The 15,192-nt window shown below is 42.3% G+C and overlaps 1 protein-coding gene across 13 annotated transcripts in view; it reads left to right on the top strand.

Moving 5' to 3' along the window:
- Positions 1–15,192, top strand: part of dglucy (D-glutamate cyclase) — a 106,995-nt gene that overhangs the window by 53,982 nt on the left and 37,821 nt on the right. For all 13 annotated transcript variants that reach the window (XM_048537775.2, XM_048537770.2, XM_048537772.2 and 10 more), the window contains 2 exons: positions 6,901–7,054; positions 13,964–14,162. In XM_048537775.2, the coding sequence (XP_048393732.1) occupies positions 6,901–7,054; positions 13,964–14,162 (353 nt within the window). The remainder of the gene's footprint in view (positions 1–6,900; positions 7,055–13,963; positions 14,163–15,192) is intronic.

The raw sequence follows: 15,192 nt of genomic DNA, 5'->3' as shown, positions 1-15,192 counted from the left end.
TGCCCCTTTCGTGGGCTCAACATTTTAGTTGTGAATGCCCACTCAAATTGGGCATGCATAGAGTTCATTTGTCAAGCGTGGGGACGATAATAGAAAATCTGCAAGCATTTCTTGCAATATTTGTGCTCCCAAAAGTGTTGGTCACTGACAACAGGCCATCATTTACTAGAAGGGATTTAGAGTATTGTCTAAAGCCAAATGGCATTCAGAATATAAGGACAGCTCCATACCATCCATCACCCAATAGTCTGGTGGAAGGAGCTGTCCAAGTTTTGAAGACTTAAAGAAGCAGTCTACAGCTTCACTTGATACCAAACAGTCCAGGTTCTATTTGATATTGGACAACTCCTCACGTGACTACAGGGGTAGATCCAGTAGAGCTGCTAATGCGGAGAAGACACCGCATCAGGTTAAATCTGATCTTCCTGGACCAGGGAGGGGATGGTGGTGGAGGAGGGTGAAATGGCATCAGGAAAACCAATGCTCAACACAAACGGTTTACTTCAGGATGAAGAGATAACAAGGTGTAGAGCTGGCTGACACAGCAGGCCAAGCAGCATCATAGGAGCAGGAAGGGCCTAGACCCTTCATCAGAAGTTTGGTGCTGAAATTGTGGAAATGGCCCTCCATGGATAAAAGGCATGGTCGACCTGTGACAGGTCAGGTGAGGGGAGTGAGGTGGGTGGGTGAGGTGGTCCTGAAGAAGCACATGGGCCACATGAAAGCTGCAAATTCATAAACTGGGCAGGAGAAGAACACACCCAGCCCCTCGATACATTCTTCCTGTGCCTGCGTGGGTTTCCGCTGGGTGTTTTGGTTTCTTCCCTCAGTCCAGTGATGTGCAGGTTAGCCGGATTGGCCATGTTAAATTGTCCATTGTGTCCAGGGATGTGAAGGTTAGGTGCCTGAGTCATGGGAAATGCAGGGTTTGAGGGATAGGCTAAGGGGATGGGTCTGTGTGGGGTACTGTTCAGAGGGTGGTGTGGACTTGCTGGGCTGAATGGCCTGTTTCCACATTTTAGGAATTCTAAAGAAACCTCAGAGTCTGAGATGGACATGGCAGATGTTGCAGCCTTGATGCCTTTACCATCTGAAGAAGAGAATAAATTTTTTTTGAGATGGACTAGGCTCAAGAGCAGGGCTCCGATCCAGTGAACTCTGCCTGTATCCGAGGCTGAGTCAGAGGAATTGGATCTGGTGTAATAATTATATGGGAGAGGCTACAAGACAAACAAATGGGAGAGGCTACAAGACAAACAAACAAGCCTGTGTCCCTGAACTTAAAAGGGGAGGGATGTTGTGATTGTAACAAAGTCAGCCAGGTGGACCTCACAGAATATGAGTTCCCTGATTGGGGCTGCTAGCCTAGTTTAATCAGGGAGCCCTGGATGACATATTAACAGGAGTATCAGAGGAGTATCAAAGGAAGCTCGATCAGTGCTAAGTAATATGTACATGTAAATAAAGGATGGCTTGGTGATGGGATATTGCCCTCTGTGGAGTTATCTCAAGCTTCGTATTATTCGCAGAGAAATTCGCTTTAAAAACTTTTGATTAAACCAGTTCTGAATCTCTGATGTTTGTATACTGTTCATGGTTTTGAATCTGATTTAACGTGAAAATAAGGAATGCTGTCAATCTAAGAGTCGGGGAACTCTATGTTAACACAATCCAGTTTTCACAGGAGGCTTTAACTTCTCTGGCAGAAACGGTTCAGGATAATGAGTACTTATTTAACTGTGCTGGGGACCTACACCCTTCTCTTTCCTTGCTCCATCCTGTGTAACACTGTATTTGGCTTTGTCTCACTACAACAAAGAAGCAGAATAATGGGGAAACAATCTCAACTAAATTGTTTTGTTTTGTGAGATAATAGTGAGAGCTTTACTGACTTCTGCTCGACATGTTCTAATTTTAGCTAAATTGAGGACAGTCCTTTTCATGATCAGTCTGTAAATCAATATCTAGTTGCAGAGATGCATTTGCAGTATTTTCCTTGTGTTATGCATTGCATAGTGTGGGACATTGCTTTCCTGCTAATCATTATTTTTACCCTGCAGTATTTAGCTTTACCAATTCCTGCAGCTTTTTATTTTTTTGTACCCAGCTGTAAAGCAAAGGTGTGTACCTTAAGATGCAATTAGATCAGCCATGATCTTGTTGAATGGCAAGGCTCATTTGAGGACTGTGTTGATCACTCCTGCTCTTAATTCCTATGTTCTTGATGTTTTCACTTCTCATCTCTATACAATCTGTTTTATAACCTGGTTCCCCAAACTTAGATCATCTCTCTCTCGATTGTGTTAATACCATTATTAATCAACAGTGTTACACCTCCTTTTGCTAGCTTCTTAACTTTGTAAACATCATATACTCTTCAGTATTCAGGAACCAATAATTTCTCAAGAAGGGTCTAGGCCCGAAACGTCAGCCTTCCTGCTCCCCTGATGCTGCTTGACCTGCTGTGTTCATCCAACTCTACATCTCGTTCTCTCATGATTGATTTTATTGTCATGTGTGAAACGTTTTGTTTATGAGATTATTTTGGTTATGAGGGAGATCACTGCAAGAAAAGGATGTACAGATTAAAAAGACTTAGAGGCTTACTGTTTACATTGCAGGTTACGTTATTTGAGGCTACAGTCCATTCAACAGCCTGGTAATGGCTGGAAAGAAGCTGTTCCTGAACCTGCTTGTGCTTGTGTTCAGGCTTCTGTATCTTCTGCCTGACGGAAGAGATTGTAGGAGGTCATGACCAGGATGCAATGGGTCTTTGATGATGTTGGCAGCCTTTGTGCAGCAGTGAGCCATGTAAATAGAACCCATGGATGGAAGGTTGGCTTCCATGATGGTCTGGGCTGTGCACACAACCTTCTGTACTTTCTCACGGTCCTGGGCAGAGCAGTTGCCATACCAGTCCATTATGCGTCCAGACAGTATGCTTTCAATGGTGCTTCTGTAGAAGCTGGTGAGGGATTTTATGGACATGCCAAATTTCCTGAGCCACCTGAGGAAGAAGAGGTTTGTTGTGCCTTCTTGACTATCTCACCTGTGTAGGAAGTTCAGGATAGTTATCAGTTATCATCGCTCCAAGGAACTTAATGCTCCTCAACCTCAGTTCCATTGATGTGGATGGGAGCGTGTTCTCCTTCCTTCTTTCTGAAGTTGATAATCAGTTCTTCAGTTTTGCTGGATTATTTTCCGACGCAGATTGTTTTCATTGTACCATTTCACCAAGCCCTCTATCTCACTTCTGTATTTTGACTCATTGTTGTCAGATACCCATCCTGCTGTGGTGATGTCATGAGCGAAATTGTAGATGGCACTCATTTGGAATTTGGCAGCACAGCTGGAGGTGTACAGGGAGTACAGTAGGAGGCTGAGGATGCATCCTTGGGGGGATCCAGTGTGGAGTTGTTGTGGATTTGGTGCAGTTACCTATCCTCACTGTGGCCTGTGGGTCAGAAAGCTGAGGATCCAATTGCAGTGGGCAGATCCAAGACCAAGGTCATACAGTTTTGAGATCAGTTTGGAGGAGATAATGGTGTCAAAGGCGGAGCTGTAGTCAACAAGCAGGAGTCTGACATAGGTGTACTTCTTGTACAGATGTTCCAGGGACGAGTGCAGGTTAAGGGCTATAACATCCTCTATGGACCTGTTACTTCAGTAGGCAAACTGTAGGGTATCAAGGCAGGTTTGGGAGACTGGAGTTGGTGTCAGCCATGACCAGCCTCTTGAAGCTGTTCATGATTAGTGATGTCAGAGTCTGTGGTATCCTGTAGCCATATCTCTGTACTGATATAAGATTGTACTTTTTTGTTTCCATTTACACTGTCAGTTCATCTGTTTTATTTGGAATACTGTGTGTTTTTTGATGGAGAGCTTTTGGTTTTCTTCTTTTATTATATTTGCAACTTCTAGTCTTTCTTATTGATTTACTCTGAGATGTGCACTATGGCCCTTCCTATCCCGTCCTGTTTAGCATTTCCATTTTATTATATTTCTCTCCTGTCTTATTACTCTCTTTGATTAACCTCATCTTCCCAAATTTGATCATTTGTCAGCGTTAACCTTGAGAAATTTCTCTACTTGCCTAGCTATGCAGCTCATTAGAACATGGGACTTGTTAGAAAGTGCATACCTGTCTTTCCCCATCTTGGGTTCTCTGTCAGGATAGAGGATGGTGTATGTGTGGACATGAATTGATGATATTACCTGTGACCACTTGCTTTCTTATCAGTCTAGAGATCCAGGTAATGCTAGCAAGGCCAGAGTCCATTCCCTGCCTCTTGTAGCCCTCTGAGGTTGGTGGTGGGCTGCTGCCTTGAACAACTGCAGTCCTGTGGTGAAGTTGTTTGGTCCAAATGAGTGGAATGGTCACTTCACAAAGCATCTAAAAAATAACCATGTGGATGTGGGACTGGAGTTGCTTAGAGATTTCAGGTTTATTTTCCTCAACAGGTTTATTTTCCTCAACAGCATTAATAGCTGAATTGGATTTAGAACAATCTGACCACTTCATGGTAACTCTTACTTTGTTATTTTACATTTGAAAAAACAATGTAAAATACTCAAGTTTCTGTGACAGGAATTGAACTTCCAATCTGTGAATTACTAGCTCAGTAGCATGACCTCTGCACAGAAGGTATCCTGGTCTAGTGTGAAACATTCCAATATCTTGGGTGAGGTGCAGTAACTTAACAGGAATTTTTTGGATTTTGTTGTAGAAATAATGGTGAGGCTGAGCAGCGCCGCAGTTATTTATGTGTAGAATTGTATAGTAGCTTCTGAGCCCTGTGTGCAATTAAATGCAAATATCCAGAAGTTGCTGTCCCTTCTGATGTTGCATTGAATGTAGTAAAATTTCTGAACTCATGTCGTACTTGCAGATCAATCTAATAACTGGTGGATCGCATTTGGGAATTTTAGTAATCACAAGTCGAGCCTTAACTTATTGTCAAACAATCTCTCTGCCATTGAAAATTGACTTTGTGTATTTCTTATTCTTTTAGTCTTAGGTTATTGACAGATTTTTTTAAGTGCTTATTATAAAATTCCATTTATTTTGCTTGCTGATTATGTCTTTCTTTATTTCACTTACTGTACCTAACATTGAAATCGCAATTTGGATTAGATAGATCAGGCTCTCCATTTCTCAATTATGAATCTACATTTTATCGTTTGAGGATTTAGATTAGATTCCCTACAGTGTGGAAACAGGCCCTTCGGCCCAACAAGTCCACACTGTGCATTGAAGCATCCCACCCAGACCCAGCCCCCTATAACCCACACACCCCTGAACACTACGGGCAATTTAGCATGGCCGATCCACCTAGCCTGCACATCTTTGGACAGTGGGAGGAAACCAGAGCACCCTGTGGAAACCCACGCAGTCACGGGGAGAATGTGCAAACTCCACACAGACAGTCGCCCGAGGCTCGAATCGAACCCAGGTCCCTGGCGCTGTCAGGCTGCATTGCTAACCACTGAGCCACCATGCCGCCCCAATTTGTTTACGCAGTTTGTTTGCCCTATTCGCATGGGTCCTAGATACTATGTACTTTGCACTGAAACTTTTTGATGTTTAACAATCAGCAAACTGCCGTGCAAAAACCAATGCAACCGAGTTCAATCTGGGTAAGTGTGAGGTGCTACACTTTGGGAGATTAATTGTTAAGGAAACGCATACAGCTAACGGCAGGACTGTGAACTAATGTACAGAGTGGTCTTGGGGTTCAAATCCATAGATGCCTGAAAATGGCGAATCAAGTAGGTAGGATGGTAAAGACGGCATGTGGCATGCATACCTTTATTGATTCAGTAATTGAATACAAGAGTCAGGATGGCATGTTGCAATAATTAGGCCACACTTAGAGAATTTCAATTAATTGCGGCCTCACATCACAGGTAGAATGTGGAGGTTTTGAGAGGGCCCAAAAGCGGTTTACCTGGATGCTGCCGGAGATGTAAGGAGAGGCTAGAAAAATTGTGTTGACTTCTCTGGAGTGGCGGAGGCTGAGGGGAGACTCAATTGAAGTCTATAAATTTATGAGATGCATAGATGGGGTTGATGATCAGACTCTTTTTTTTCCCAAGAGTTGAAACGTGTAAAACCTATATGTAAGAAAATATGTGTAGGGGCATCACGGTGGCTCAGTGGTTAGCACTGCTGCCTCAAAGCACCAGGGACAGGGTTTGATATCAGCCTCGGGTGACTGTTGATGTGGAATTTGCACATTCTGCCCGTGACTGCATGAGTTTCCTTCGGGTGCTCCGGTTTCCTCCCACAGTCGAAGGATGTGCAGGCTAGTTGGATTGGCCATGCTAAATTGCCTGTTGTATTCAGGGATGTGTAGATTGGGTGGGTTATACAGGAATGTATCTGGGTTTCTCTCAGGGTTGGTGTGGACTTGTTGGACTGAAGGGCCAGTTTCCACACTGTAGGGATTCTTTGATTCTATTCTTCTATAAAACTAGGGGGCATGTATTTAAGGGGACAAGGGGAAGTTCAAAGGAGATGTGAGGGGCAAGTTTTATACACAGACTGTGGTATGAGTCTAGAATGTGCTGCCAAGGGTAATGTGGAGGCAGATACAATAGGGTTGTTTAGGGGACTTCTACACAAGCGCATGAATATGCAAGGAATGGAGGGATATGAACCAAGGGCAGGCAGAAGGAATTAGTTTAGTTTGGCATCATGTTCGGCTCAACAGGGTGAGCCAGAAGGCCAATTCCTATGCTGTACGGTTTTGCGTTCTATGTTCTTTCAACAGATGCCAGTGTATCTGGTGCTATTTGTTTGCTGCTCATGGGAAAATTCAGTCCAGCAAGTTTGATGCTCACCTTGTATTTTAGAAAGTTTGACTATTGTAGATAATTCCTTATCTTTATTCACAAAAGGTTTCAAGCAAGCCAACATTGTGATATTGGACAAGAAATTTGCAGATGACTTTGAGCAGTTTTGCTTGGCAAATAGTGGACCGCTACCATTACTATACAGGAGTAAACCTGGCGAATGGAGTTCCCCACCACTCAGCACCAGTTCTGATATCAGGTAGGTTCATAAACATCCTGTCAGTATTTCCCTAGTCTCAAGTATTTGGACTTGACTTCAATTTGATTACATATAATCTTTATTGTGTTTGACCCTCAAAGAAGGCTTTAGTAATTGTGGATCCTCAACTGTAAAATGCAGATATTTTGACATGTTAGCAACACATAAATAATTTCTCTCCAAGAGATTACTGACCAATGGATGTCACCACCCAATGCAGCACTGAATCATGCCAACCAGAAGGACCTGGCTCAGTCAGCTGACTTCAACCTTGGATTGAAATTGGAGTATTTCAAATAACATTGTGCCAAGGTCAGAAAAAGACAGGCGAGAAATTTTTTTTTAAAATCTACTAAGATTGCTGTTTCTAATTTTAATTTGGTGACTCCTGCTAGGAAGAAACATAGATGGTAATGTGCCTGGTTGCGATGCCTTTCAAAGTCTAATCGCCAATCCAAACGAACAGGCTCACAAAATTGCAAGTACGATGTGCTCTCAACCCCTCTGAAATTATAAATCAGCCACAGTTAATCACCTTCAGGAAGGTAACAAAAAAGGCAAAACAGAGAAAGCTGTTGGAATCTTCCTTTAGCATTTCATAATCATAGTCTAAACTCAAATCAATCAGTTTTGTGTATTAACCTTTGTTACTAAACCTTTGACTTTTTGCCATTCAATATGCATTAACATAAGAGGGTAATTTATTGTGACTTGTAAACTGTAAAAGGATTTCACATATGCGTGCATGTGACAAATTCCAAAAACCCAACCACATTAATCTGACAGTTTGGATTAAAGATTTGTTTTAATGTTTGATTCCTTTTCACTCTTTAGACAATCTCATGAGGAACAGTCAGTTGATTTAGCGGGCAATATCAATGGAGTTTGACCTTAAATCAGTCAGAAACTCCAGTAGAAGGGGAATGTTGCTATTTTCTTAAAAATGTCTGGCCAAAAGTTCAGCCACTTCAGGCATCAGGAGTTCCACCATTCAAATTCAGCCATGGTTCAGTTGATAATACACTCGGAGTTGAGGTTTACCCATTCCCTGAATGTATGGCCACATCACATCTGTTGCCAGTCTCCTCACAGTTCGCAGTATTCTTGGGTTTTGTTAGCTGTACATTTTAAAATGATAGCCTGTTTGCCCTAATTTTAAGTATGTAATGTAAGTCAAGCCATGAAACTATACCATGTGCTAACCCTGGGCATCTCACTCTGTATGTTTCTGAATTCTGAAAAACAGAAGTTGATGACTACCTCAATGTTTTATCCATGCTGCCAATGTTCCTTTTAATTTGTGCACTTCAGCTTTTCTGACAAGCCTACAAAATGGCACTTTACCTTTTTGAGGTCCATATACCGTCATCAAACTTTGAGTTCTTTTTAAAGAAATAGCAATTAAGTGATTATTAGTGATTATCTTATATTAATGACATTGATTAAATGTTACATGAAATACACTTGAAATAAGCATACCTCAAATTTGAAAGATAGTTTATTACTGAATTGGCTATCCCTTTTTTCTCAAATCAGTTTGCCTCTCCAAAGAGATTACATATCTATAAATTGAATAAAAGCAAAATATTGTGGATACTGGACATCTTAAATGCAGCAGAGATAATGGGAACTGCAGATGCTGGAGAATCCGAGATAACAAAGTGTGGAGCTGGATGAACACAGCAGGCCAAGCAGCATCTTAGGAGCACTTTGTTATCTGAAGTGCAGCATCTGTGCAGAGACAAAATAGAGTTAGCGTTTCGAGTCCAGTATGACTCTTCTTTAGAACTGAAACATGTTGAAAAATGTTTATCTAATATACTTTTGACAGAGGTGGAAGAACAAGGAGGCAGATGTTGGAGAGGTTAGTGGTGGTGAAAGAGAAATAGAGATGTTAAAAGGGTGTGAATTAAGGTGTGAAGCAGAGAGAATGGGTCCTTTCCACGAAGAGTGAAGAAAACATGCCACAACCAAGACAGAGTTGGTGGCCTGTGGGGGGTAGAATGTAAGAAAAATAGAGAACAAACATAATGTGGTCAGTTTCAAAGGTTATCGAAGTCAGTGTTGAGAGCTTGTGACCGTAGAGTTCCGAGGTGGAAAATGAGGTGCTGTTCTTCATTTGAACATCACAGCAAGCCCATGACTGAAATGTAAGCATTGGAGCAGGTGGCTTATTGGGATGATAAGAAACTGGGAGGTCAGGGTCATTCCTATGGACTTTGTTTTGATATGACAATGTAAAGGAAACGGTGTTGTGAGCAGTGAATGCTGTTAAGTTAAAATCTGAACTCAATCCTTCTACCACAAGCAAGATCAAGTTTTCCTTATTTTTCATTTTCTTCCGTGAGAGTTCAATTTCTTAGAACCAAAAGCTGTGTTTTCCTAAACATTAATTCAGTGTAGAGGATGAATGGGTGATCTAATTGAATTGCTAAGGTGATTAGAGAAGTTGATAAGTCAGATAGAAACTGTTTGATCTGGTGCTAATGCCCAAGTGACAAAATATAAACTTAAAATCAGAGGTAAGCTGTTCAAGAGTCGATATGCACTTCTTCACTGAAAGAATTGTGGAAATATCTATCCCAAAGAGTTATTAAAGTAAGTCATTGATCCATATTGTTCAGTCAGGATATTAAGGGGTGTGGAACTAAAGAGTAAATGGAGTTAAGGTATGGAACAACCATGTTGCAGTTGCCTGATGGTACAGGTTCAAGGGGCTGATTTCTATTTCTATTCCTGTGACCCCACTTATTGACTTAACTCAAATGACTTTGTTGCTCTTTTAAAAATTGGTGTTTGGAGTTGGGAGCATTAGCTACTAATTTTGAAAACCGTAAGAATTGCGAATGCTATATATCAGGAACAAAAACAGAGGTTTCTGGAAAAGCTCAGCAGGTCTGGCAGCATCTATGAAGACAAATCGGAGTTAACGTTTCGGGTCCCATGACCCTTGCTCAGAACTGATAGCTGGAAAATGTCAGTTTTTATTCAGAAGATAGGGTATGGGGAGGGGGTAAGCGTAAATGGTAGGTGGGGATAGAGCCCAAAGAGCGAGAAGAGCAGTTGGATAGACAAAGGAGTTGATCATAATCTGGCTAGGAGGATGAATAGCTGTTAATGGGGACTATTAGTGACTAACAATAGATAGTCTACCATTACACGCTATGTGATAACAAGGCGTGGTGTATGAGGCAGGTGGCTTCACAGAACATCTATCCTCAAAAGAGACACTGAGCTTCCACTTGCCTGCCACTTTAACACACCACACTGCTACCTGGCTAACATCTCTGTCTCAGGCTTGCTGCAGTGTTCCAGTGAAGTTCAGTGCAAGCAGGAAGAACAGCATCTCATTTTCTGCTAGGGGACCCTGTAGTCTGCTAGACTCAATATTGAGTTCAATAATTTTAGGGCCTGAACTCTCCCATGTCCTAGCCCCCTACCCTACATGCCAGGCTTTGTTATCACATAGTCTGCCATTACACACTGCTTATTGTTAGCCACTGACAATCTCTATTAATAGCTATTCACCGTCCTAGCCAGATTGTTATCAACTCCTTTGTCTAATCAACTCTTCTTGTCAAATAAAAACCAAAAGAACTGCGGATGCTGTAAATCAGGAACAAAAACAAAGTTGCTGGAGCAGCTCAGCAGGTCTTGCAGCATCTGTGGAGGAGAAAACAGAGTTAACGTCTTGAGTCCGGTGACCCTTCCTCAGAACAGAGGAAGGGTCACCGGACCTGAAACGTTAACTCTGTTTTATCCTCCACAGAGGCTACCAGACCTAAAACATAGAACATAACATAGAACATTACAGCACAGTACAGGCCCTTCGGCCCTCGATGTTGTGCGACCTGTCATACCGATCTCAAGCCCATGTAACCTACACTACTCCATGTACGTCCATAAGCTTATCCAATGACGACTTAAATGTACCTAAAGTTGGTGAATCTACTACCGTTGCAGGCAAAGCTTTCCATTCCCTTACTACTCTCTGAGTAAAGAAACTACCTCTGACATCTTTCACCCCTCAATTTAAAGCTATGCCCCCTCGTGCTCGCCGTCACCATCCTAGGAAAAAGGCTCTCCCTATCCACCCTATCTAACCCTCTGATTATTTTAAATGTTTCAATTAAGTCACGTCTCAACCTTCTTCTCTCTAATGAAAACAGCCTCAAGTCCCTCAGCCTTTCCTCGTAAGACCTTCCCTCCATACCAGGCAACATCCAAGTAAACCTCCTCTGCACCCTTTCCAAAGCTTGCACATCCTTCTTATAATGCGGTGACCAGAACTGTACGCAATACTCCAAGTGCGGCCGCACCAGAGTTTTGTACAGCATCACCATAACCTCTTGGTTCCGGAACTCGTTTCTTCTATTAATAAAAGCTAAAACACTATATGCCGCCTTAACAGCCCTGTCAACCTGGGTGGCAACTTTCAAGGATCTGTGTACATGGACACTGAGATCTCTCTGCTCATCTACACTACTAAGAATCTTACCATTAGCCCTGTATTTTGCCTTCTGGTTACTCCTACCAAAGTGCATCACCTCACACTTGTCTGCATTAAACTCCATTTGCCACCTCTCAGCCCAGCTCTGCAGCTTATCTATGTCTCTCTGCAACCTAAAGCATCCTTCGTCACTATCCACAACTCCACCGACGTTAGTGTCGTCTGCAAATTTACTAACCCATCCTTCTACGCCCTCATCCAGGTCATTTATAAAAATGACAAACAGCAGTGGACCCAACACCGACCCTTGCGGTACACCACTAGTAATTGGTCTCCAGAATGAACATTTCCCATCAACTACCACCCTCTGTCTTCTTTCAGCAAGCCAATTTCCGATCCAAACTGCTATATCTCCCACAATTCCATTCCTCCGCATTTTGTACAATAGCCTATTGTGGGGAATCTTATCGAACGCCTTGCTGAAATCCATATACACCACATAACCGGTTTACTCTCATCTACCTGTTTGGTCACCTTCTCAAAGAACTCAATAAGGTTTGTGAGGCACGACCTTCCCTTCACAAAACTGTGCTGACTATCCCTAATCAATTTCATCTTTTCTAAATGATTATAAATCCTATCCCTTATAACTTTTTCCAACACTTTACCAACAACTGAGGTAAGGCTCACTTGTCTACAATTACCAGGGTTGTCTCTACTCCCCTTCTTGAACAGGGGAACCACATTTGCTATCCTCCAGTCATCTGGCACTATTCCTGTAGACAATGACGAGTTAAAGATCAATGCCAAAGGCTCGGCAATCTCCTCCCTGGCTTCTCAGAGGATCCTAGGATAAATCCCATCTGGCCCAGGGGACTTATCTATCTTCACCCTCTGTAGGATTTCTAATACCTCTCCTCTGTGAACCTCAACCCCACCTAGTGTAGTAGCCTGTATCTCGGTATTCTCCTCAACAACATTGTCATTTTCTAGAGTGAATACTGTTGCAAAATATTCATTTAGCGCTTCCCCTATCTCATCTGACTCCACACACAACTTACCACTACTATCCTTGATTGGGCCTAATCTTACTTTCATCACTCTTTTATTCCTTAAATACCTATAGAAAACCTTAGGGTTTACCCTGATCCTATCCGCCAACAACTTCTCATGTCTCCTCCTGGCTCTTCTGAGCTCTCTCTTTAGGTCTTTCCTGGCTACATCGTAGCCCTCAAGTGCCCTAACTGAGCCTTCACATCTCATCCTAACATAAGCCGCCTTCTTCCTCTTGACCAGAGATTCCACCTCCTTCGTAAACCACGGCTCCCGCACTCTACAGCTTCCTCCCTGCCTGACAGGTACATACTTATCTAGGACACACAGGACCTTTTCCTTGAATAAGCTCCACATTTCTAATGTGCCCATCCTCTGCAGTTTCCTTCCCTATCCTATGTTACCTAAATCTTGCCTAATCTCATCGTAATTGCCTTTCCCCCAGCTTTATCCCCCTCTTTACCAGTGGTATACACCTATCCCTTTCCATCACTAAAGTAAACATAACAGAATTGTGATTGCTATCACCAAGGTGCTCACCTACTTCCAAATCTAACACCTGGCCGGGCTCATTACCCAGTACCAAATCTAATGTGGCTTCGCCCCTTGTTGGCCTATCTACATACTGTGTCAGGAAGCCCTCCTACACACACTGGACAAAAACTGACCCATCTATAGTACTCGAACAATAGTGTTCCCAGTCAATATTTGGAAAGTTGAAGTCCCCCATGACAACTACCCTGTCTGTCTCACTCCTATCGAGAATCATCTTTGCTATCCTTTCCTCTACATCTCTGGAGCTATTCAGAGACCTGTAGAAAACTCCCAACAGGGTGACCTCTCCTTTCCTGTTTCTAACCTCAGCCCATACTACCTCAGTTGACGAGTCCCCAAACATCCTCTCTGCAACTGTAATACTGTCCTTGACCAACAATGCCACACCTCCGCCCCTTTTACCATCTTCTCTGTTCTTACTGAAACATCTAAATCCCGGAACCTGCAACAACCATTCCTGTCCCTGCTCTATCCATGTCTCCGAAATGGCCACAACATCGAAGTCCCAGGTACCAACACATGCTATGCTCCCTGCTGAGCTTTTCCAGCAAATTTGTCTTTGTCACATGTTCTTCTCTGTCTTTGAGCACGATTCCACCTATCATTTACTCCTTACCCCCTCTCACATTCTATTTTCTTCATAGAAATTGACATTTTCCTAGCTACCATCAGTTCTGAGAAAGAGTCACCAGACCCAAAACGTTAACTCTGATTTTTCTTGACCAATGCTGCTAGATCTGCTGAGCTTTTCCAGCAACTTATGTGTTTATAGCTACTAATTTAGTTAGTTTAACAGGACTATTTGAAACAAAAATTTTGAAACAAAATCTAACGTTGCAATATGGCTTTAGAACTGATTGCCCCCAGTACATCAAGTATGAGAGAGGAAACGCCACAGGCAATCTGAGCAGCCTTGTGGAATACACTGAGCAGTTAAAGGACATGGTTACATTTTACCTGGGATGCAGCTTTTCCTTCGAGAGTGCCCTCCTCGAGTCTGATGTTCCAGTAAGAAACATTGAACAAGGACGTAATGTCAGCGCTTTCAAGGTAAGTTAAAAGTTGTTCTTTCCCACACATGAATGTTGAATTAATTAACCCTTGTTTCTCATTATGTCAGATGGGAGAAACTGGCAGGGCAGTTGTTGTTAGTAGAATAATTTGTCACCTGACTAATAATGCATAGGCCCAGACCAGTAGTGTAAAAGATAATTGTAGCACATCGTCCAAACTTTTCATCTTGTACTCATCAGGACAGTTCATAAGAAATACCAATGTAAAGGGAAACAGCATTTATATTTTATGAGAGGAGTGTGCTGATTGCTTGACAAGTGTACTTTGATTTGATAGCAGTGATGCCATGAAAAATGCACCAGCTAGATGATGACTGGTAGCTAACTGCCACATTTTGTTTCAATTTTAAAAAGACGGGTTAAAAGTGGTCAAGGCACTACGCTGAGAAATGATCCAGAGAATGTCTATCAACAAATTCATTTAATTGAAACAGGTGCAGTCAATGTACATGTTCTTTCTGTCCACAAAGAACAGGGCTGTATGTATTAATAAAACAAACAATGGACCATGAATACTGGAAATCAGAAATTGCATGGAGGGATCTGAAGAAGGGTCACTGGACCCAAAATGTTAACTCAGCTTTTTCTCTACAGATGCTGAGTTTTTCCAGCAATTTCTGATTTTGTGCCTATGTGTTAATATACATAGCTTCCAGAGTAGGCAAGCGCACTGCACTTTGAACCCAATTGACAATCCTAACTTGATTGTCAGCTTGGCTGCTGAGAAGCAGGTCTTAGTACATTAATTCCTCTTATAGGTTAAAGCTACCCTATCTCCATCTAGCTGACCATATTTTGTTGGTTTGGTTCAAAAATTGGTGTGATAACTGAACAGGCTGCAGATTTCAGTGTGTTTCCTGTGGCCATGTATTATTATTAAAATATTGGACTTCTGACAAATGGCCAAGGAGAATAAAAGACCTCTGGGCCAAGATCAGATCAGGCTGGGCAGTTGTATGAACCTGGGTGTGTGGTTGCACATATGTCCCTTCTCATGTTGTGTCCTA

This window comes from Stegostoma tigrinum, chromosome 10, assembly GCF_030684315.1.
Source record: "Stegostoma tigrinum isolate sSteTig4 chromosome 10, sSteTig4.hap1, whole genome shotgun sequence".
Lineage (NCBI taxonomy): Eukaryota > Metazoa > Chordata > Chondrichthyes > Orectolobiformes > Stegostomatidae > Stegostoma > Stegostoma tigrinum.
The sequence above is the reverse complement of the archived record's forward strand: the minus strand, read 5'-3'. Positions and strand labels throughout refer to the sequence as shown.